General features: G+C 31.8%; 1 protein-coding gene across 4 annotated transcripts in view; it reads right to left on the bottom strand.

Moving 5' to 3' along the window:
- LOC108916968 (SLIT-ROBO Rho GTPase-activating protein 1-like) overlaps positions 1–23,986 on the bottom strand; it is a 41,543-nt gene extending 17,557 nt beyond the window's left edge. For 3 of the 4 annotated variants that reach the window (XM_018723344.1, XM_018723346.1, XM_018723347.1), the window contains exon 1: positions 23,609–23,986. In XM_018723344.1, coding sequence (XP_018578860.1) covers positions 23,609–23,684 — 76 coding nt within the window. In that variant the 5' untranslated portion in view covers positions 23,685–23,986. Of the gene's footprint in view, positions 1–6,883; positions 7,198–23,608 lie in introns of those variants that run through there. The other variant, XM_018723345.1, reaches the window with a different exon arrangement.
- Between the last annotated feature and the right edge of the window lie 76 nt (positions 23,987–24,062).

Below are 24,062 nucleotides of genomic sequence, written 5' to 3'. Positions count from 1 at the left end.
GATATGATCTTTTTTTAAACATCGTCTCACAATAGTAGTACTTCCGTCTGACTTAAATGACCGTTTCTTGTTAAAATGAATACGGTGTAAGGTAGCTTAGTGTCACTTTGTAAATCAAAGCCTACGATAGAATTAGGAATAGGAAAAAGCGGAAGAGGATGTGTATGAGGTTATTATCAGTAAACAACAATTTGTGCATCAAATGCCAATTCAAGCACATTTCAGCAAATGCCTTACCATAGTTAAAATTAACACAGAGGAAATTGTGATAATTGAAACATAATACTTTAATTATTTACGAATTTAATATGAATTTGTCAATTTATTTCCCTTGACATGGGTATTCTTTTTATTTTTAATGATACTAAATCGATAAAATCCGAAAATGGGAACATTACTGCAACTTTAAAGATTGAAGTGTGCGTAAGAGTGAAAATGAATTAAAGAGAGCGTTTATGTGGGCAATATTTTGAGCAAGTTAAAAACAATATCACTTCCCTGTATAGTCTTTCCGATCTCAATTGATGACCGAAGACCTAGCCAGTATGTACTAGGTTCGGTCGCTACGCAACAACTCGGCATTGAAATATTTGAAAAACTTGTTCCCATATTTATTTAGCGAACAAACACAGCCGGACTGGGCGACTGGCCATAAATTTCAGTTGTCGCCAAATGGCCTAGCAGTGCAGTGCAGCAATGCGGAATTTGGTGCGATTCAGGTAATTTTAATTTATTATTAATCATTGATATTATAATTGCGAAAGAGAGAAATATTATTACAACATGGCATTTTGGAGACCTTTTGAAACGGAACAAAACGAAATACCGCCAGACAATATTGAATTAGTAGAACGGTTGTTGATAAAACAGATTTAGGATTTAAAAATAGACATGTTCAATATCAACGTCTCATTTTAAATATTTACGATTGTTTAAAAAAGGAAGAAAATGAAAAACCAGATAATTAAATTATAAATAGAATTCACATATTAACTACGGACAATTTATAATTTATAAAAAAGAAAATTGAGGACAAAAATTTAAATATGTTGTTGGACAAATAAACATATAATAGAAAATTTCTACACATTATGTATATACAAATTTTTATTATTTTGTACCTTTAGCAGAAAACTTTTTTAGGGACGCCTATGAAACTCATACAATTTTATTGCTAGGCGTTTTTGTATATGTTCAACTGACTTCGGAAAGACTATACCAGTTTTCTTCAGGATATAATACAACTGACTGACGAAATAAGGAAAAAAAAACATATTTTTACATCGTATAGTTATCGTACATTTCCTGAATTTTGCATTAGTAATATTGCATCACATATATGTATAATAAAATCATACCAAGGTTTGTTAAATCAGAGCCTAGCCAACTATGAGTTTTATTTTAAAAAATGATAATTTATATCACGGAAATTATTTTCGCCACATAATTAGTCATAATTTCATTATATTCTCTAAAAACTTTATCATATATTCAATTTTTTCACAGTATTTCAGGGACATAGTCCTAATTTGAAAATACAATCGTCTATAAAATTCTGCAAAAGATTGTTAATTTAACCGGTCCTATCTAGTCTAGAAAGCGGATCACCCTGTAAGGTCTTCAAACGTCCTCAATATGAAAAAAGTATTTTTACCAACTTTAAACCAAGTGCTTGTCATGTATTTTAATTATTTTAGTAGTTTTCCCACGATAAAATAATTTTAATGTCGCTGTTCCGTTCTAAAAATGAGAGCATGACAAAATATTATACACATGATCCTCATTTCCTTATCTATCTGTCAAAAACTGCAGACAGAACCCTATTACGTTATCTAAAAAACTATTTAGCGTTTACCGATAGCATAGGTATACGCTAGAGATTACAATATACCGGGTGCCTCGTAAAAAACGCTGCAAGCTTTGCCACCTTCGATTGATTCAGTTTTAAAAAACAAAAGACTGGCGTCAACAACTTTAAAAACATTACAAAACTGACATATATATTATTTTCAACGACTGCAGGTGACCCAGAAACTTTTTTAATAGGTTTTTTTCATTAACGTGATACTTGATTTTGTGTAAAATACGCAAAATACTTGTAAATATTGATTTGAAAGCTTCAAGCGTGCCATGAAAACAATCGAAAACAATTTGTAAAAATGATTGTTTTGAAAACAAAACATGTGTTGCTCCAATAAAAAATTTTGTGCCAAAAGAGGTTTTACTGGGTCGTAAATATTAACTTTCGACAATATATTTGTAAAAATATATACATATACTTATACCATAAAAAATCTGTACCTGTCCGTAGGGCTGTCAAAACTGAGCCGCGGAACATAGGCGTACGCATTATTTATTAAAAAGCAACAAATTAAATTGTCGGATAGGAATTAATTACGCAACATCCGCACGATAACAAAGCAACAGTACACTATCGTGACGGGAACGTAAAAAGCATTCTGAGCCAGCGGCTCACTCATGTCTCAGGCTTACTTATCAGTTAGTTTTTCTGGAAAATATTAAATGTAATCGAAGTACACGAAAACAATGACACTGAAAAAGTCAAAATTGATTTTCTCACACAAAATAAATTTTAATGCGACATGCTATTAGAAAATCTAATTGTATGTAAAATAACCTAGCATGTATATCAGTAGTTCACAATTATTCATCCATAGTGTATTAGAAATAATAAATTGTATTATCATCTCATACGTTATGCTTATAGCGCAAAAGTTTTTCCATTGTCTACCTTCACGACTTTTATTTTGGGACAAAGACTTATGATTCACCACACACACGAGACATGTACGTAAAGACAACATTTACTGTACAATGTTTATTTAAAAAAACAAATTGTGTACTGGTTAAAAAGGCTGTGATTGTAATTAGGTTGAAAGAAAGATTTAGGAAAAAAAACGTGTCCATAAATTAATTTGTCGGCCAGGATCAGTGGCATTTAAATTAGGGTGCCATATGGATAAATAAATATTAAATATTAGCTTAGAAAAATATTTGTTTTGTAATTCACAAAGCAGATGCTCTCTTTCCACCGTTCACGAGCTGTTCAGTTAATCCAAACATCGGTTAATTTTATAAAACGAAGGTAACAAACAAAAAAAAGGGGATAACAACTTCAATATGTATTTGTTTACAATCAGGGTTATAAGGTTATTCTCAATCTTACTTCCTGTAGTAGATTATGAAACAATGTTACGTCTGTTATGGTTATAGAGTTATCAGCTATGTTAATTATGTCAAATGAAGAAGAATCTGAGACTCTAAACATCGAATATGTGAAAGTTATAATAATTATCGTAATTTTTAAAGGTAGCTTGGACATATTTTGAGTTTGATTGATGATAATGATGATGATGATGATTTTGATGATTTTGATTTTCGACATAGTCTTAGGATGCTTCAAGTGTCCAAAAACTAGTATTAGGTTTCTTTTTATTAAAAAAATGTGTACTGAAATCACTGTTTTGTATGATTTTCTATAGAATTCGATTTTACATGCCTATTGTTTTTCTAAAATAATAAAAATAAAGAGGTTTTCGGAATAAATTGTTGATACTAGATCATATCTGGAAATATTATGAAGTATTATGAATTTTTATATTTCTTTTTTTTAACCCAAAATTTTAGTAAAGTAAATAATAATAATACTGAACATGAGATAAATAAAATCATGTAATTGCTCTGTGCTTTTCGATTCTCTTTCATCCGGTGTCTGATTGTAAAGCAAAAAGTACATGTCATTAAATCCGTAAGGGCAATAATTGTGAACTTGAAAGTGTCATTGGCTCGATGCTTAATAGAAAAAAGTACGAGCCAGCATTTCCTGCAGTGTTAAAAGTGCAATTGGCATAATAATTGGCGCTTTCCTTTCCTTTCCTGCTCCAACCGTGGGTTATTCAAACAGTAGGATACTGGTTCATTGGTTAACTGATAGCGTTATTGCCTTCACCATTGAGTTAATTTTGCTCAGTGGTTTTACCGAGATTTCTGGCGCATTTTTTAAAATTCACAGAATCTGTTATTAGGGGTCCCAGTATGTCGACGCCACTGAATATTTTGGAAAATTATGCGTTTGAGAAAAAAAAATCCTCTTTATTCGAAAAATGATCTATTTTTATTTTTTTTAATCTAAGATAAGCTGCTTGTCTTAAACAAAATTGAATAAATTTAACATATATTGGGTATTGTTTGCTGTTTTAAACTACTGGCTCTTTAAAAGCTCTTAGATCTAAAATGGCTCAATTAACAACCTTTAGAAGACGTTATAGTCTTTCCGAACTCAATTAGAGAATCAAGAGGTTGGCAGTATGTACCAGGTTCGGTCGCTGACGCAGCAACTCGGCACTGAAATATTTAAAAAAACTTGTTCCCATATTTATTTAGCCATACCCATATACAGGTCTGGTCGAGCTAAACGTGGAAGTGGTAGAAATGTATACGCCCAGTTGAAGAATGGGCGCGCGGGCAAACGGCGTATAACACAGCCGCACTGGGCGACTGGGCAATAAATCTCAGTTGTTGACAACTGGTTGACAAATTGCCTAGCAGTGCAGGGCAGCAATGCGGAATTTGGTGTGATTCAGGTAATTTTAATTTATTATAGGGACCTTCTATTAATCATTCATATTACAATTGCGAAAGGAAGAAATAAGAGGGATATTTTGTTTATTAATATTATTACATGACATTTTGGATGGAGACCTTTTGAAAGGGAACAAAACGAAATTTACCATCAATATAATAAAATTGTTGGAAGACATAAATAATTAAAATATATTGTTGGCCAAATGAACATATAGAAATTTTCTATAAATTATATACATATAAATTATTATAATTTTTTATCTTTAGCAGCAAAACTTATTTAGGGACGCCTATGAAACGCATTAAATTTTATTGCTTGGCGTTTTTATGTATGTTCAACTGCTGTTAATTATTAGTTAAATTATTTATTCTTTCAAAACTACTTGCTTATGCTCTTTTACACTGTAATAAACTAGTCACAAAAACTAAGGGATAAAAATAAATTTAGGTGATTTTCAAATTGTGGCATTTTTTTAATTTTTAAAATTTTTTGATGGAATATCCTTGGCCTATTCATTATTTGTAAAGTTATTTCAAGTTTAGCAAAAATCCTTAAATACGCAATTTTTTACCTTTTTTGTTTTGCAAGTTTCTTGCATCGAAATTTTATCAAAGAACGTCTTATAGAGAATACTTTAAACTTTTCAAAACCCTGCTTAGATTTTCTGTAGAATCATTAGTTCCCGATTAATTAAAAGGTGATTTTTGCTTTGAACGATAATTCAGCTACAGATCATCTTGAACAGCCCAAATTGAAGATAATGAATCAAACTAAAAGAGCTGACAGGTAGGATTGTGGGAAAAAATGAAGCTCGTGGACCTTTCGAAAGAGAAGCAAATATTTTGAAAATTAGTTTTCCACTGGATTTCTTATGATTCCTCAATGATAAAAAATTTTGATTTTCATATCCTAAAACTAGAAACTTCAAGCTTGAGTTTGCATATTTTTTATTGCTCTACGACTATTTTTCGCCGAGTTACAGCCTTTTGAAGATCACTTAAAATCTTAGGATTTTTTTAACCTTTAATTTTTGCGACTGGTGTATATAGTACAATTAATAAATTAATAATTAAATATTTTCACTAGTACAATATTAATTTAATATTTATTTTCGCTGTTAATTTTCTATACCGAAATAAAATGATTTTACATATTAAGCAGAGATCATTCTGTTCTATTTTTCTGCATATATATTTATAATACAGTTTTTTTATTGTGCCACATTATTCTCATACTATTTTACTTGCATTTTTTCTCAAATTTGTAAAAAGTATTATTTTATGCAGGTGCAACAATTTAATTTTTTTTTTTCATAATGATAATCACAGAACGAAAATAAATTATTAGTGGTAATTTAATAAAAGTACGGATTAATAAAGCACATACATCTTTATTATTGCCAAATAAAAATAACTACAAATTCAATGTGGTTGAACAAATGTATCAGCTAACGTTTCTGAAGACTTCTTTATTTCATCATCAGGGATTCGTAAACAAAATAGTATGCGTTCCATATACAGGCAAATATGTTCTTTTTACAGCAATTAGAGTGTGAAAAGTGTAAATTCAAGGCGTTTATAAAAGAAAAGGATAATTATTAAAATTGCAGCGAAATTATTCATCTGCAGTAGGCGAAAGCACGTGATAAAAAAATATAATTAGTAATGGGAAATGTACAGATTGTAGCTGTAGAGGTACACCACAGTCAGCAGACCGGAAACCAATTCAGTCATTTAATATCGAAGAAATTTTATATACCCAAATGTTATTTTAATTATATGGATTTGGGAAACAAATTAGAATTAGTTAATTACCATGCCATTCCTTAATTTAATTAATTACAAGCAGAATGAAACAATGCGTTTCTAAAACTTAAATTCATTAAGGAGTTATTTGTAACAATTGTATTTTATTGATTAATATTCGTTTCCTCCGCTTTTGTAATACTTTTTTATTTCGCTTTGTAGCCCCCACACAATGTGGATTCTTTTAAGTTTTCTCTGTCTTCGTGTAGCTATGACAATGGGAAAAATTCTCTTAGTCACCCCATGTTCCATTTCAGTCATTAGGGCTGTAATTGTATTTCTATAAGAGCCTCTATCGCACGATAAGTCCAGTGTTTATCTGACGTGTTACGGAAAGTTGTTTATAAAAAAAATATAAATAATAACATCGCGACTTTCTTCGAAAAAATCGGGAATAAACTCAAGACAATACCTAGATTGTATTTAAGAATGAATTTGTCTGGGAATAATGATGACTGAAAAAAGCGTTCACCTGGAAAGACGTCTTTATTCTCGGTGTTGTGGGGATGAATCCAACCATTCCTTTGCTGGATGATGCACTGAAACATCACTTTGGATGCTGTACCTTTAGGGAACTCGCACGAATCTCTGTCATTCACATTTATCTGCCACGGAACTGAGAAAAAGTGAAGTAGCCAAAAAACGGAAGCGTACAACGTAAATAAAACACATATACGCTAGGAGCCGGTGCACGTGAGTTCTATAAATATGAACCAAAATAGTACCGCACTCATTTATTACTTTGGGATTAATCTGTTTGTGCCCATGCACCGTGCTACCAAGGTTGAAATGCTGTGCTAGCCTCCGAAGTGCATTTAGTCGGTAGCAGCACCAGCGGACAAGCAAACAAGGGGTCTAGGGGATCGGTTAGAAGGAGGGACGGTAGGCAGTCGACAGCGTCGCGCGCAGTTGCCAAACGTAACTGTTCAACTGGAAACCTACCCACAAAAATATATGAGAGAAAAAAACAACGTTCGCAGCTTTTTATCAGATTTCCCAAACAGTGGAAACGGTACAAACTACATTTTCTTTCAATTTCTTAATAGAAATTTTAGACGCAATGGCCACAGTAATAAGAAAGAAAACATACAACTATACAATATACATTTTTTCAGTTCTGTAATACATATACGTATTTCATGGGCGTATGTAAGGGGGGGGGGTCCGGACCCCCCTCCCTTTTGTATATTTTTGGACCCTTGGACACCCCCCCATGAGAAAGCTGTAGCTACATCCATGGCGTATTTTGATATACACGGCTGGCAACGGTACATTGTCCATCTGCCTTTACATGAAAGCGACAAAGATGGCTATAGTGAAGACGTTTCATAATCTGAATAATCACTCCCACTTCTAATCGAGAGCATCCTATTGACTATTCAGATTATGAAACGTCTTCAATATAGCCATCCTTGTCTATCGTACGGATTTCTATGACTTACTTTGTCACTCACGTAAAGACGGATGGACTATGTGGATTTTCCAGCCGTGTATACTGAACACAACAATGTTAAACAAAGTTCTATACATGTGCAGGGTGGGTTATAATTCGGGGTAAGAAGCAAATTCTGACTAAAACAGAGCAAATAGCCAATTATATTTAAGTACCAAAACTTTTCCTTAAAACGTTAAGGCCATCAAAGAAATTTCTTGTTTAAAAAATTCCCGTACGTCAGGTTTCACTGAAATTGTTACGAAACCCATGTTCTAACTATCGCAGATTATTTTACTGTAAAATCCCTTAATAAACAAATAGTCTAAAGCCGCTAATGTTCTAGATATAGGTCATTGAGGTTACTGTTATTAAACAATGTAATTAAAACTAAAATTTGAGCAAAAAATTTCTATATTATTTTTGTGAAACGAATAGTTTTTAGATTTTTTCAGCTGTAATAAACTAATTTTAAATAAATAAAAATTTTTATTCGAAAATCGCTACTTTCTCGAATAAAATAACAGACATCTTATTTTTAACAACACCATTAAAAGTTAAATGCACCGATCCAGATTACAAAATATTCAGTGACGTCGAAACTCTAAGGTTCTTAATGACGATCTTCCTCAGTACCTCCGTCACTGACAGATTTTTAAATGAATTTTTTCCATTAAAATAAATCATCAATATAGATCAAACATTGTCAGAAATATTTGAAAAAATTGTGATATAAATCTATTTTTTAAATTTTAACCCTCTGTATAGACTTTCCGAAGTCAGTTGAACAAGTATAAAACCGCCTAGCAATACAATTTTTGAGCTTCATAGGCGCCCCTAAAAAAATTTTCTGCTAAAGGTAAAAAATTATAATAATTTGTATATAATGTGTAGAAAATTTCTATTATATGTTCATTTGGCCAACAACATATTTTAATTATTTATGTTCTCAAACAATTTTATTATATTGATGGTAAATTTCATTTTGTTCCGTTTCAAAAGGTCTCTAAAATGCCATGTTGTAATAATATTAGTAAACAAAATATCTCTCTTATTTCTCCCTTTCGCAATTGCAATATGAATGATTAATAGAAGGTGCTTATAATAAATTAAAATTACCTGATTCACAACAAATTCCGCATTGCTGCACTGCACTGCTAGGCAATGTGTCAACAACTGAGATTTATTGCCTAGTCGCCCAGTGCGGCTGTGTTACACGCCGTTTGCCCGCGCGCGCATTCTTCAACTGGGCGTATACATTTCTACCACCTCCACGTTTACTTCGACCAGACCTATATATGGTTGCTGTGTCAGCGACCGAACCTGGTACATACTCCCATACCTTGAAAAACTTAACCCTTTGTTTATTAAGACTTTATGGTCAATTCAAGAATCGAGGTTATGACATGGACACTACGTAGAGACAAAAATATTGTTTGTAATTATTTATTTCATCTTTTTGCTACTTTTTCATCTAATTCGTTTTTTTGTTATATTGAACATTTTAAATAAATAACCTACGCCAAAAATATCAGTATTATTTTTTGTACAAAAAAAAAAAACATTTAACCCTGAAGTTTTCGATACGTTAATTTGTAATCGCAATTTTTTGGGAAACGAGGTTATTTATTTAAATCATTTTGTAGGTAGAATTTCGAAAATAAAAAAATGGCAATCAATATATTTTCAATGCCTATAAACTTAAATAATAATCTCATATTTATTATAAAATAGTTTTCATTAATTTTAAGTAGAACATTCCTGAATTCTTCATAAACTCCATTTTGGTTTTTCTCGCGCTATTTAACAACTATTTGCTAAAATCAATTGACAACGTCGTATTTGAGATCGGGAGACGAAATTCATCTCGCAATAGAAACTTCCGCTGAAGATCGCAAGGGTGCGCTGGAAACTTTCGCATGTTTCAGTTCGCACGAGTAGTGATCTCGGTTGCGTTGGAACGAACTTACCCATAGAAACGCGTGATGGCGCCACAAACGTAACAAATAAAAAAGTTCCCGTTTATTTACGTTATTCTTTAATTTGTATATTCTGTATGAAATCCTACACGCTTCGATTATTTTGATATATTAAACGTATTAATCTTTGGTACACGAAATTTAAACAGTTATGAAGAATCGTTTTGTTGTTGGGCGTATTTGTTTTTAGAAAAATTGATTGAAAGCATATGCATCCGAAATATAACCTGCCAACGTAAAAACTGAGAATTTCCTACCGAAGAAAATTAAAATAATAGACATTGTTAGGAGGTCCCAGGAAGTTTAGACACATAAAGTGTGCCTTGGATGTAACATTCGTCACCAGGGTACTAAAATATACCCATACGTGAGAAATATCCAAAATCACTCTCAGATGTTTTGTAACTAGATTTAGAACAGCTACCTCTGCCACCTTATGTTAATAAGCATCCAGTCAAATGCTTGATACAACTATGTCGTCACTGTAATTGCTAAACAAATAAAATTTCATAAACTTTATAAAGTGATTAATATTTCGGGCAGATATTTCAACATTTACTTAAATTTAATAATCTAATTTTGAAACGAGGCTAATAAGTAAAATTTTTAGTAAAATTCTGTAAAAATCCACGCATCAGTGGAAAACGCAACATAACTACTGAACTATTTTGGGGGCAAGCATGGAAATGACATTAAATTGTAACATTTATTGAGGTACTTTGTTTATTTTAAAGATTTTGTATTTCCGCCTTTGGTGTGTGTCTCTTGAAAACGTTTGATCCACACCTAAACACATGGCAACTATCCATACGTTCAAAAACGTTGACCCTAAAAGTGTCACCTTTTATGCTGCTATTAAAATCTACGTGGGTTGTAACAGAAAAAAAAAATAGTTAGAATAATGGTAATCTTGAAATTGGGTAATTTTTTAAAGCGACTAGTAATTAAAATAAATTCAATTTTGTACTGATTAAAATCATGAGAATGAATGGGACCAAAAAATACCTTCATAAATTATAAAAACCCATTGTTATAATTCATGGAATCAAATCATCCTCCTACTACTCGCTTTATTTCCTTAGAGAGAGCATTACTTAAATAGTTTATTACTATACCGGGTGAACCGCAAAAGATGGCGCAAGCTAAATACAACTGCATTTTTATACCACTTTCATGTTAAATCCTATCGCTCAGTTAAAAACCGTGGTAAATTTCAGGAAAAATTGTTAGTATTATTTAACAACGAATTATAATCATATAAAATCTAAAGAGGTGAGCTGAAGGACAATTGTGTTTAGTTCATTACATACGAAAATGTCGAATAAAAAAATACAGATGTTTATAATCATTTCAACAATTTGGTGATTTTTGTTAAGTTTGGAAGTATAGTCTTTCCGATATCAATTGAAGAACCAAGAGAATGACAGTATGTATTAGGTTCGGTCGCTGACGCAACAACTCAGTATTGAAATATTTGAAAAACTTGTTCCCATATTTATTTAGCCATACCCATATACAGGTCTGGTCGAACTAAACGTGGAGGTGGTAGAAATGTATACGCCCAGTTGAAGAATGCGAGCGCGGGTAAACGAAATACAAATACATCTGCATTGGGCCACTGGGCAATAAATCTCAGCCGTTGACAAGTGGTCGACAAATTGCCCAGCAGTGCAGTGCAGCAATGCGAAATTTCTTTCTATTAATCACTGATGTTACAATTGCGAAAGGGAAAAAATAATATTATTACAACATGGCATTTTGGAGACCTTTTGAAATGGAACAAAACGAAATACCATCAATATAATAAAATTGTTTGAGGACATAAATAATTAAAATATATTGTTGGCCAAATGATCATATAATAGACATTTTCTGCACATTATATACAAATTATTATAATATTTTACCTTTATCAGAAAACTTTTTTAGGTACGCCTATGAAACTCATTAAATCTTATTGCCAGGCGTTTTTTTACATGTTCGAGTTGAACACTTCGGAAAGACTATACCAACAAATATGTCATTATTCTTATATTTATTCCAGTGTTTTTATAAATAACTATACAAATAAGCAAGGTAAGATTATAGTTTTTTTAACCAAATAACAGTGTTTCTTTTGACAATTGAATTCGTCAATAGAGTGATTCGTAGTACTAACTATTACTATTGATCATTGTTTGCACTAGCTACTTAGCAATGTAATAAGATATGACAGCATTGCGAATGTAAATCTATTGACTCTCATACCAAATATAAGCTTCAGAACAATTTCAGTCATTTAAGCATAAGATAGGTCGATATTCCTGACTTTTGTTATACAGTTTCTAAGAGAACAGTTCAAATAATTGCCTTGAGACAGTAATATAAGGGTAATACGATACGGTCGATGAGATATTACAAATAAACTGAAAACATAAGCACCCGATACCAAATATGCTTAATGTTCCAACATGTGTTTTTAATTTTTTATATACAAAGAAAAAATTTAGTTATGCGTTTTGTGGGGACCCCAAGGTATACTACCAAGTCACAAATGTGACTAAGGAATTCGTCCTTCAAAAAGTAGAAAATACAAGAATAGCTATACAGGATTTTATTTAAGTGCGTACGAATATCTCAAAAGATGACTATTTGATGAAAGAAATGAAAGAAACTTATACGAAACAAAAAATACACTGTGGCGTTTGCTAAAGGAAGGTAGTTGTTTCATCGGTCCATATAAAACACTTTCAAATATATTGAAATACTAACGCCCTGAAACGTCGTATAGGATATGGGTTGACACCCTGTATGTGGTCGTGGTCTGAGACTTAAAATTTGAAAGAATATAACAAAGAAACATTTCGTGGAGACACAGGGAAGCAGTTCGTGTATAAAGAGATAACCATAATCCGCGTGAGCCTATGTGTGTAGATAAAATGTAAATCAATGCAGATGATATTATGAAAAAAAAGCCAATAAACATGGAGCTCTGATTTGAAACGAATTCTGCACAACTTATACCATCAAATACTTTATCTCTATTTGAATAAAGCAAAGTTACATCTGCTCTCAGGTATAAAATACCTATAAAAAGTAAACAATCGACAGGTGTTTGTTTTGTGCTCTACCAATCCCATTATAAACCTCAGTCGTTGCCAGCTGCTTCTGCAAAATTTTAGCATAGAAACGAAGTGTCGGTTGGGTAACGCCGTAGAAATTTTTTTAGCATTTATAGCAAACCGAGTGGAACCTGACGCGTTTATGCCATTTTTACGAATTTTCAATAAAGTTTATTAAACCGTAAAAAAAATCACACCTCATAAAAAGGTAAAGTTTCGCGGAAAGTGACCAATAATTTAGATAGATAAGCCACTAATTTTAATTAACAACTGATCTTAAAAGCAAAAGAAAATATTCTTAACACACTTATACTCGTCACAGAATATAAATTAGAAATTCATCCTCATACGACAAACAGACAACATAATAGACCCTTTTAGTATGACGTTACATATTTAGGCAACCCGTAACAAATAATTGTCATAGTTGAAATTGTATAGACCCTTGTGAACTATTTACATAGATACTATAGAAATGAGCAATTTCAAATGATTTTATTATTACAAGGATTTAGAAGTATTTAAGTACAACCAACACTATGCTTAAAACTTACAAAAAACGATATAAAATAATACTTCTAAATTTAAATAAAGTAAAAATTTAAACTAGCCGTGTTATTCCTAATGCGCATGCTCCGAAAGAATAGCCTCATACGCAGGTGAGATCTTGTTGATATGTTGTCACTGTCATCATTAGCGTATTTTCTCTTGTTTTGTTTAATCTTTGCATTTTCTAGTTCTACTACTTCTACTATGTATTTGTATTGTTTTCCTTAGTGTTGTACTGTGTCAGTGTGTTTATCGGGTATTTTTTTCTTCAAGTGGTTTATTATAGACGTACTTTTACCCACAATCAAACTACTTCGCTTACATGAAATTATCTTTAATGCGCATGCATTGATATAATTTTAATTTATTAATTACTATAAATTCTATAATTCTATTAGTTTGCCACTTGGGGTTTGAAACTTCTTAAATATTTCTAATATTGCTAGAATATGGTGATATTTAAGGTCATGACAAAGAAGCCATTTTTTGGGATTTATGTCCAAAGTCGACATCCAAGGTCGAAAATCGATCTAGTAAAACTATGGCGTTGCCTATTATTTGGCGTATGTGACGTCACTACTAAAAAGGTCTATTATTTTAAGAGTATTCCATTTTTTAATAATTGGGTAAGCGTTTATTTGTTTCTTGAATAATTTAACAATTTGATTTTTAAATACTGCAGTTTTAAACTTTATCTAACTTGCTGGAATTAATATTTCGCTCTTATTTTTTTAATCTAAACTCCATTACAGAATTAGACTTAACCTGCTGTATGAAACTGAAGGACCGAGGAGGTCTTATTCTAAATAATTTTCTTGACTCATGATTTGGTAAACACGCAATTCGTTGGTGTGCATGCGATTGTGAATGGATGGATATAAAAAACCCCTTGTATACATTTTAATTTCAAAAATTACATGAAAAATTATACTCTGAATTAAATTATGTACGCATTTAAGATTCGTAGTTAAAAATACCATTTAAAACAGCTAAAATACAAGAGGTTGACCAAAAATATGTACATAGTTGCTTCGAAAACATGTTTTTTCGGCCTATCTTTTGAAACTGATTATGTTCTGATCGCATATTCGTTGTTTTTTATTTATTTAAAAAAAAAAAACATTTCGATTTAGATTCCTAGTTATGAAATGTAGTTTTGACTACAAAGTTTACATTTGTTAATACGCGTCGGGAAATACTAAAAATAATCAAGGATACATTTTTTTGTCAGGTAAATTACAGAAAATTTCAAACAACGCCCACAGTAATGTATTTTCCGAATTTCCTCTGTACAAATATACGGAATTGCGGTTTTAGGAACATAACATTGCGTAATATTTTTCTGTCCCCGAGGTAGTTACGTAATTACGTCTGCTTAAAAGGCTTTTCCATTAAATTATAAATTTTTGCGTGCTGACTAATCACGCTTTCCCCAACGGAGGGCGGCGGAGCCGCTCCTTGTCGTATTTTTATTTCGTCTCTAAATAATGTAAGGGGAACTTCGTATTCCTCGTAGAACCCCAAGTTAAACGCACAGAATGCACCGACCATCTGATAATTCTCAGTCGGCTATATGTGTCTGTCTGGCATAGTCATTTAGAGTTGCCTTGCAGACGGCAATCTATAAAAACTGAGCCTCGTAAATAAAATATAGCGGCTAATGATCCACACAAATGTTGGTGAGTCGGGATGGGGAGTGACGCCGGTCAGAAATAGAAAAACGGTGTGATATTTTCTCTATTATTTTAAACTAGTTATTAAAGTCACACCCAATGCCAAATCGATTATTTAAAATTATCCTCCATATATATTTAACTCGCGAAAACTCCTGTTCCACTTCACGATCAAACGTTGACACGTAAAGAGTCCGAAAATTTAAGACACCGCCGAATAAACAGCCGTCGGTCACTATCAGTCGATAATTACTATTATTATTACTGATTAAACGTAATAACATTAATACAGGAATTTTTATTGCACCTCGATAACGAGCAAGCTCGAAAAATGGCATTTATCCAAAAAAAATCCGAAACATTTCTGTTGGCTTGCAATAAATGCTCGGTATTTTAATGTATCTGCAAAGTAAATCATTTTTATGTCCAATTATAATAATACATTTGCACGGTAGGTATAATAAATATTTAATGGTTTTACCCGCAGTAGTGTTAATTTGTAATTAGGTAGTTTGAATAGTAGATCGTAATAGACCTTTTTAGTAGTGACGTCACATACGCCAAATAATAGGCAACCCCATAGTACACATTGTCATGAAGAATTTCCCAGTATTTTTACTAGATCGATTTTCAACCTTATTTCCTTTGGACGTTAAGTACCAAAAAAATGTCTTCTTTGTCATGATCTTAAATATCGCGATATTCTAACAATATTAGAAATATTTAAGAAGTTTCAAACCCTAAGTGACAAACTAAAAGAATTATAGAATTTATATTTTTTAATTTATAGAATTTATAATAATTAATAAATTAAAATTATATCAATGATACTGAGCAATGAGCATGCGCATTAAAGATAATTTCATGTAAGCGAAGTAGCCTCGCAACAGGATACCATTCAAGAAAAGTTTGGTAGAACTAGAAAATACCAAGATTAAACAAAAGATGAGAAAATACGCTAATAATAGCGATCATATACAAACAAGATCTCACCTGCGTATGAGGCTAGTCTTCCCGAGCATGCGCATTAGGAATAACACGGCTAATGTTAAATTTTTACTTTATTTAAATTTAAGAATCTTCTTTTACGTCGTTTTTTATAAGTTTTAAGCACATTAGTGTATCTATTTTACGAAACACCTGTTGGCTGTTCTTAAATACTTCTAAATCTTTGTAAAAATAAGTTAATTTGAAATTGTTCATTTCTATAATGTCTATTTAATTAGTACACAAGGGTCAGATTCGATCTGTACAATTTCAACTATGACAATTTGTTGCGGGCTGCCTAAATATGTGACGTCACACTAAAAGAATCTATTATCAAATAATAAAGAATACATATAGTATGAAAAAACAAATTTATTTGAAAATTTATATGAAAATGTCATTATTTATAAAAATTTCTGCTGTTCTACCCCCTTCAAAGTATTTCAATTGTTTTGTAAAAAAATAGTTATCTTATTTTATACCACTTAAGTAGCTAATACACATTTTCTTATGTAGACACATATTTCTTATTACAAATAAAACACTTCTTCCTCTTCAGGACACATTGTATGTGTATGTATAGTAAATAAATGGCATTTATTATATTTCAACAGAATTCCTCAAAGTAATATTAAAGGGGTAGTATAATCACGTTTTTACTGGAAACGATTCTGTCATATCTAATTATGCTGCTACTGTTGGCAGTACCAACAACGGTCAACAGTAGTCAATTTAAGGGTAAATCTACATTACACTAGATTTAATGGCAACGAAACGCCAAATATCTCATTGATTGTGTATTTGCCTTAACAACATTCAAAATGAAAAAAATCCTCATATCAAAAGTCTGACGAATTTCGTATCCGAGAAAATTAGAACGCCTTCGACTTCCATTTTGGCAAATTGGTCTACGGACGATTCGCTCGCCGAACCTCGCGCCATGTGAACGCGCCTTTAGATATATCACCCTTTTTATTATTACTTTTATTAAGGGGGGTGTTACACTAGTCATGTTTCCTTCCGTGTTTTGTAGCTTGTGATTTATACCTTTTTATTCATTCTTTTGAACTTTGAAGCTGCTCTGTTTTTAGCAGTTTAACTTGAAAATATAATATGCAATCGTTTCTTACAGCCAACTCGATTCGCTAATAAAAATTCTACCTATAACCGATAGCAAACATAGTAACATCCTATTTGAAAAATATACTTTATGCGTAAAATGTAGTATCTGCATCCGTTCCACGTTTCTTGCGATGGTTGGTATAACATGATGAATTATACTGTGCATTATCATGATTAATATGTCTGGTAACAGTAATAATCTCAAGTATTAGATTGATGACATGTTACGCTACTTAGATTTATTAGAATATTCCTTGGTCTCTATTTTCGTTGCGTAATTGCCATATGAACTAAAGACAGTCTCCAATAAAAGTCAAATGTGACAAAAAATGTAAGCTACTATTAAGTTTCTTGCAACTTTAATTAATAGAACAATGAGCTGACTAAACGTTTATGATAAACGATGATTTCAATTATATTTGGAATGCAGAGTATTTACTCATACATTTTTTCGATTTTTGAAACATGAGTAAAATTCATCAAGTAATTTATTTTGTAATTCAATAAAGCGTAAAAGTCGTGTGTAACCTTGCACCAAAAACTCCTCTCATAATTTTCAAAACTTGTTAATAAGAAATCAGTTTTACGAATCATCTTTTATATTCACAAATATATTTACGTAGACGAATATCCCGTCAAACTTTTCAAAACCGTTCTTATCAAGTGCAATGTTAAAATCGTTTATAAATTGTTATAATTACTGCCAAGGTTGTATTTCTTTGATGATTTCTCAGAATAATAAATTACAATTACTTTTTACTGTCACTTTAAGTGAGACTGTGACGATTCGTATTTTTTGGTTTAATAAGATGGTATGTATCTGTAGTTCACTAAAAAAATATAACAGACTACCGTTACTGATGAGTGACGACCCATCACTAACCCTACCATAGATTCACATTTTGTTAATGATTAATTTTAGCTCAAAACATAGTCAATTTTATTCTTTCAGAGATTAAATTTAGTTTTAATTAATCTAATAACAACAAAACATTTACTAATGCAATTAAAATGTAATGCAAGGCAATAAAAGTCTTGGATCAAAATTTTAAATTGGAAAGTAGAGTAAAAAAGTTAGAATTTCTTTGTTCACTAAGGAAAATGTGACAAAAAAATCGGACCCATTGTTTTTGTCAGCGATGCTTTCAACATGTTATATAACATAGTAGAAGAAATATACAGGGCGACCTATTCGGAGGGGTCACTAATGAATAGGAGTTTTTCCAAGGCGGATATGGAATTTTCTCTTCAAAAGTCTGCTGGCCTGTTTCGGGCAGCAAATTTCATTCTCGATGTTAGAAGATGCACTTTAATCTCCTCTTACTTAACACATAAAATCGCTATTTATCGGTTTACTGGCCTTTACAATTAAACTTTAGAATATTCTTAACCATTGTATTGAATTACAGTCACGCGAGACCTGATGTTTCACAACTGTACGTTGTTAAAAAGTGGTCCTTACAATGAAATAAACAAAGTGTGAGTGAAGATTAAAACTTTCAAACAGTGTTCAAGCTTGAAAAAATGCAGAACCGATAAGAATAAGTAAATATTAACACAATCAGGAATTTTATGTTACATATTAAATATGATCTTAGGTTTCGCACAATTTTTATATCGACGCAAAATTTGAACATTTTTCAGTTTTAAAAATGCGTCGTAGATGAAAAATCAATCCGTGTAACTTCTACACGAGTTCGAAGGCGTCAAAGAAAATTTAACAGGAAATTAACATTGTCATAACAAAGCCAACCATGTTCCTTAAAACGATTACCATGAAGCCTGGCACCCAAAAAAATGCTCTATTTCTATAACGCGTGGATGGGAAATAAATCCGTATCACTCCTATATCCACTGGCTCGAGTGCGTCAAGGAAAATTATGTTTTCATATCAATTTTCAAAGGTTAGGAAAGAAAATTGTTCTCTATTCTTAGAAAATGTGGTTGGAAATAAGTCGATATAACTTTAATATTATAAGTAGAATCAGGAAATTTACCAGACATTTATTAGATATACAGGGTGCACTGGAATTAACCGACCAACTTCAGGGACAGACAAACATAGAAAAATTATGGGTATGTCTTTCAAAACTACACCTCATACTCATGAGTTAGAAGTTTCCAAAGAAATATATTTTTTTCATCAATTGTAATAAAGCTCTATTGTAATTGGCTGGAATATAATATGCATACATATAAAAACGCCGGTCAGTAATTAATTCTACTACCATTAATATTTCTCATCTTAAACAATAATGAAGGTCATCTTTGATTTTTGTACTTTTTGTACGCAATCCTTGGTAATTATTTTTTCGGTCCTCATTTACCTTTGCTTCCTCCGGAAGATTTCTTGCGGACGCCCATGGAGAAGGGTATGTAAAAAATATTAAAATATCTAGACAGGTATAGTTTTTCCGAAGTCAGTTGAACATGTATAAAAACGCCCAGCAATAAAATTGACTGAGTTTCGTAGGCGTCCTTAAATAAGGTAAAAAATTATAATAATTTGTATATAATGTGCAGAATATTTCTATTATATGTTCATTTGGTGAACATATTTTAGTTATTTATGTCCTCAAATAATTTTATTATATTGAGGGTAAATTTCGTTTTATTCCGTTTCAAAAGGTCTCCAAAATGTCATGTTGTAATAATATTATAAACAAAATATCCCTTTTATTTCTCCCTTTCGCAATTGTAATATGAATGATTAATAGAAGGTGCCTATAATAAATTAAAATTACCAGAATCACACCAAATTCCGCATTGCTGCACTGCACTGCTAGGCAATTTGTCGACCGCTTGTCAACAACTGAGATTTATTGCCCAGTCGCCCAGTGCGGCTGTGTTATATACCGTTTGCCAGGGCGCCCATTCTTCAACTGGTACCATTTCTACCACTTCCACATTTAGTTCGACCAGACCTGTATATGGGTATGGCTAAATAAATAATATGGAAACAAGTTTTTTAAATATTTCAATGCCGAGTTGCTGCGTCCGAACCTGGTACATATTGCCAACCTCTCGGTTCTTCAATTGACATCGGAGACTTATAAAGAATAGTTTTTTTTATACATTTTGATGAATATTTTTGAATGACAAACGTTTGGATGGAAGCAAACCATAAAAATCTTACTTGATCTAAATCAATTTTGTATTTGCCATTATGATATATAATTTTTTAATATCGTGTTTAAAATTCCAGTAAGAAGTCGAGTTACTACTACTCTCTTTAATATAGAAATATTACCTTGACCTGTGTGCGCTGTTAAAATAACATTAAAAACCCGATTAAAAAAATGTGTTGTAGTTTCATAAGTCGAGAAAGTGTGACCAAAAATTAAAATGTTTTTTGTGACTGGTTCGTGTACGTTCGGTATTGTATATGAAATAGTATAAAAATATACAGGGAGAAGAACTTTGTGTATAGGAAGCGAATAAAAATGATATTTTATATTGAAAAAAGTTTGATGCTACTTTACTGTTTAAAAAGGAGTAAGGTTTTAATATATAGACGTCTAGTGTCCTGATAACCCTATTTGTAGGGGTAGAGACAAAGTGGTCTTGATAAACCACCATTCATCAAAAAAGGCTAATTCGTATAAAAGGCAACGCCTGTTTTAAACATAGCAACGAAACACGGAACAACTATCGGATTTGTAACGTTTTTGCCCGAGGTCATACAAAAACCGTTTCAAACGAAATCCAGTACCTAATAAATGCTTTTAATTTTATAAGATGAATATTTTATGCATATTAAATATATTTTAACTAATATACGAAGTCTGATAAAGAACCATGGGCCCATTGTCTTTTGTTGTTGATATACACAGCGTCGAAAATGATTTTATAACATCAAATTTTGGCTCAAATAAAAAATAACAGACAATTTTTGTCCAGGGGAAATAAAAAAATACGTGAGCATTATTTTTAAATATTGTTGACACCACTTCCTACAGTCGTGTTGTTTTCTTATGTTTAAAACACATGCGTGGACTAAATCTTTCATGTACCCCCAAAAATAAAAAATCTAGAGAATTATGGTCGGGTGATCTAGGAGGTCATGGAACGGGATCACTATTCTCAGGTCAGTTCTTTGACTAAGATATTTTTTTATTTTACAAATTTAAATCTGTTTATTTTCTAAAACTAACTAGATTTCAAAGCAATACACGTTTTTTTTTAAGGTATAGCCAAACTTTGAATCTATATCATCTTTTTCAGAATGCCCTGTACGTCACTGCGTTGTGCAATCTGTTATTTTGATTATTTTGAAAGTGAACATCCAAACAAATCAAATAAGATGTGCAATTCGTCAAAAGCTTGGCTATTAACTTCAACGAGTAAACTTTTAAAATAAACACGAACTTACGTAAAACAAATTAATAACAAATAGTTGAAACGCTGCCATTGTCCGTGTACTGTTAAGAGGCACGGTGTTAACTGAAATTGCATTAGTTTATAACACTTTATAAAATAACGCGCGACACCGATTATTGATTTTCCTCCATGAGCCTGATTGCAACCAGTGATCCATGAGAAACATAATACCCATTGTGAACTGAACGTAGGTACACCATAGTCTAGTCAGTCTGCATTTAGATAATTCTGCAGTCGCCGAAATGTTTACTCGATTCCATTGTTTTAATTCAAATCCTCTTGTCGAGAAGCCGAGTATCTTCCTAATGAATCCTCACGGATTTTCGTTTGTAAAATAAATGAGAAAATACACTGGTGACTTTTTGACTACTGATATTCCAGTCGTATCAATCATTCTAATTCACTGATCACTGGGTGGAATTAATTTAAATATCTCTAAAACAAGCCAGTTCACAAAAAAATGTATATACTTTGTTCGTTCAAATTTCCATTTTAAATACAGTGTCCGCCTTAAAAATTGTTCCTTACACATTTTTTTAAACAAATAGTTTTGCACATACACTGAATAATGTTCAGCAATATATCTTAATGAAAGGTTATAAATTCGGCTATAAACTTATAAATCATCATAAAGAAGCCACTTTTTACGGTTGGTATCTGTTATTATTTATCACTGGATTAAAGCAACATTTTCTCGTTTCCAAACTCCTAAAAAGGACAATTGTTTAAGAAGCAATCACATTTATTTCTAATATTTGACGTTCCGAAGACAACTATTTCTAATGGACTAAATGTAAAATATCTATCGTACAAAAATGCACGTTGGTCTTGCTTTAAACCAACAATAGGCAGCAGCATAGATATCTGAATCTTTAGAGTGAAGAATGCGCCAGAGTGGGATGTAGGTACTTCCATATTTCAAGTCAAGGTAGGTACCTAAACTGTGGAACGCTCGGTGTAAATGTTGTTGTTCAACATTGTCCTCGTAATAACGTGTAATCACCATATTTACCTGGATTTGCAATACAGTTACGGTGTAATTAGTACAGTTTAATACCATACTTAATTAAATGAAGCGAATATGAACAAATAATAGTACTTTTTTACGCCTTTGTGAGAAATACCTCGATGTATACCAAGAAACGTGATGATATTCCAAAACCGCAAGAAATAATGTGAATGATATCACGCTGATATAAGTGGTCTAAATTCAAGCTTAAAAAATCTGCTGGTCTTCAGCTAATGAGCGTAATTGTAATTATTAATCCCGACTTGATTCTGTTTACCAAGGCTAGAATTCAAAACATCCAATGTTGGTAGTATCCTGTAACGGAAATACTGTATAGTTTTTGTGGCTTTTACCATATGGCATAATTATTATTTTCCAGATTATTTATTTCTTGTGTAGGTTTTTAATTTTCAGTGTTACTACATACGCATCACTTAATTTCAATAAGCCGTACAGAAATGTTTACTTAAATCTGAATATCTTGAATATTTTGAAGATTCAGACCATTCTTTTGTCCAGTTGATGTACACATCCGTGTGAACCGGACGTACATACATTAAGTAATAAAAATATTAATAAGCGTCAAACATTGCTTTAACCTTTTATCGGCCTCGAGAATAGAGCGAAAAGGAAAATTAAGGTATGCTTTTATCAGGCGATTAGTCAGAACATATCACTATAGAAGCTTCTGCAAACGTTATTAGGAATTTTTAAAAAGTTAGGCAAACGTTTGTGTATTATTTTTAAATACCTTTTGATGAAACGAAAGTAATAACTGATAATTATGCTTACGCTATCAAAAAGTTACCTTGATGTATTCTTAAATAATAATTTGTTATTGTTACGTGCATACAAACTACTAACTAATCGTTTTAAGGCAATCTCAAATATGTAGGTAGTTTATAGCCGATTGTATAAACAGGTGAGAACTAAAAAAAAAGCCGACAATAAAAGCTTGTACTCACTATTAAAAACTAGAAGTTTTCGTGTAGACCCAAGCCGTTTTATAGGTGATTTAGTTTCTTGTTCGTTTTCATCCATAATTGCAACCGGTGTAAATACAAACAGTACAAAAACTAATAATTCTACAACTGTTGCAAACAAAAATAACTACTTTCACATTAACATACAAAAATATGAAATATTTTGTAGGCCGTTAAAATAACTCGCTTTATACGGTTCACTAATTGCAACTTAACACATAAGAAATTGAAAAAAATTCGTTGAACTTATTCATTCTAATATACTACGTTAAATTATACACACAAACTACCCACAACTACAGCAACTGTCTTTATTTTCTAAAGAATTGTCTATTCGAACTGAGAACATGCTCACGCATCCCAAAATAGAATGCTGCTTGTCCGTATGGTAAACAAGTGCAACTTACACAAACCTGTGAAGTTAGACGGTGACTTA

The sequence above is a fragment of the Anoplophora glabripennis genome, unplaced genomic scaffold (assembly GCF_000390285.2).
Source record: "Anoplophora glabripennis isolate ALB-LARVAE unplaced genomic scaffold, Agla_2.0 scaffold2, whole genome shotgun sequence".
In the NCBI taxonomy this organism is placed as follows: Eukaryota; Metazoa; Arthropoda; class Insecta; order Coleoptera; family Cerambycidae; genus Anoplophora; species Anoplophora glabripennis.
The sequence above is the reverse complement of the archived record's forward strand: the minus strand, read 5'-3'. Positions and strand labels throughout refer to the sequence as shown.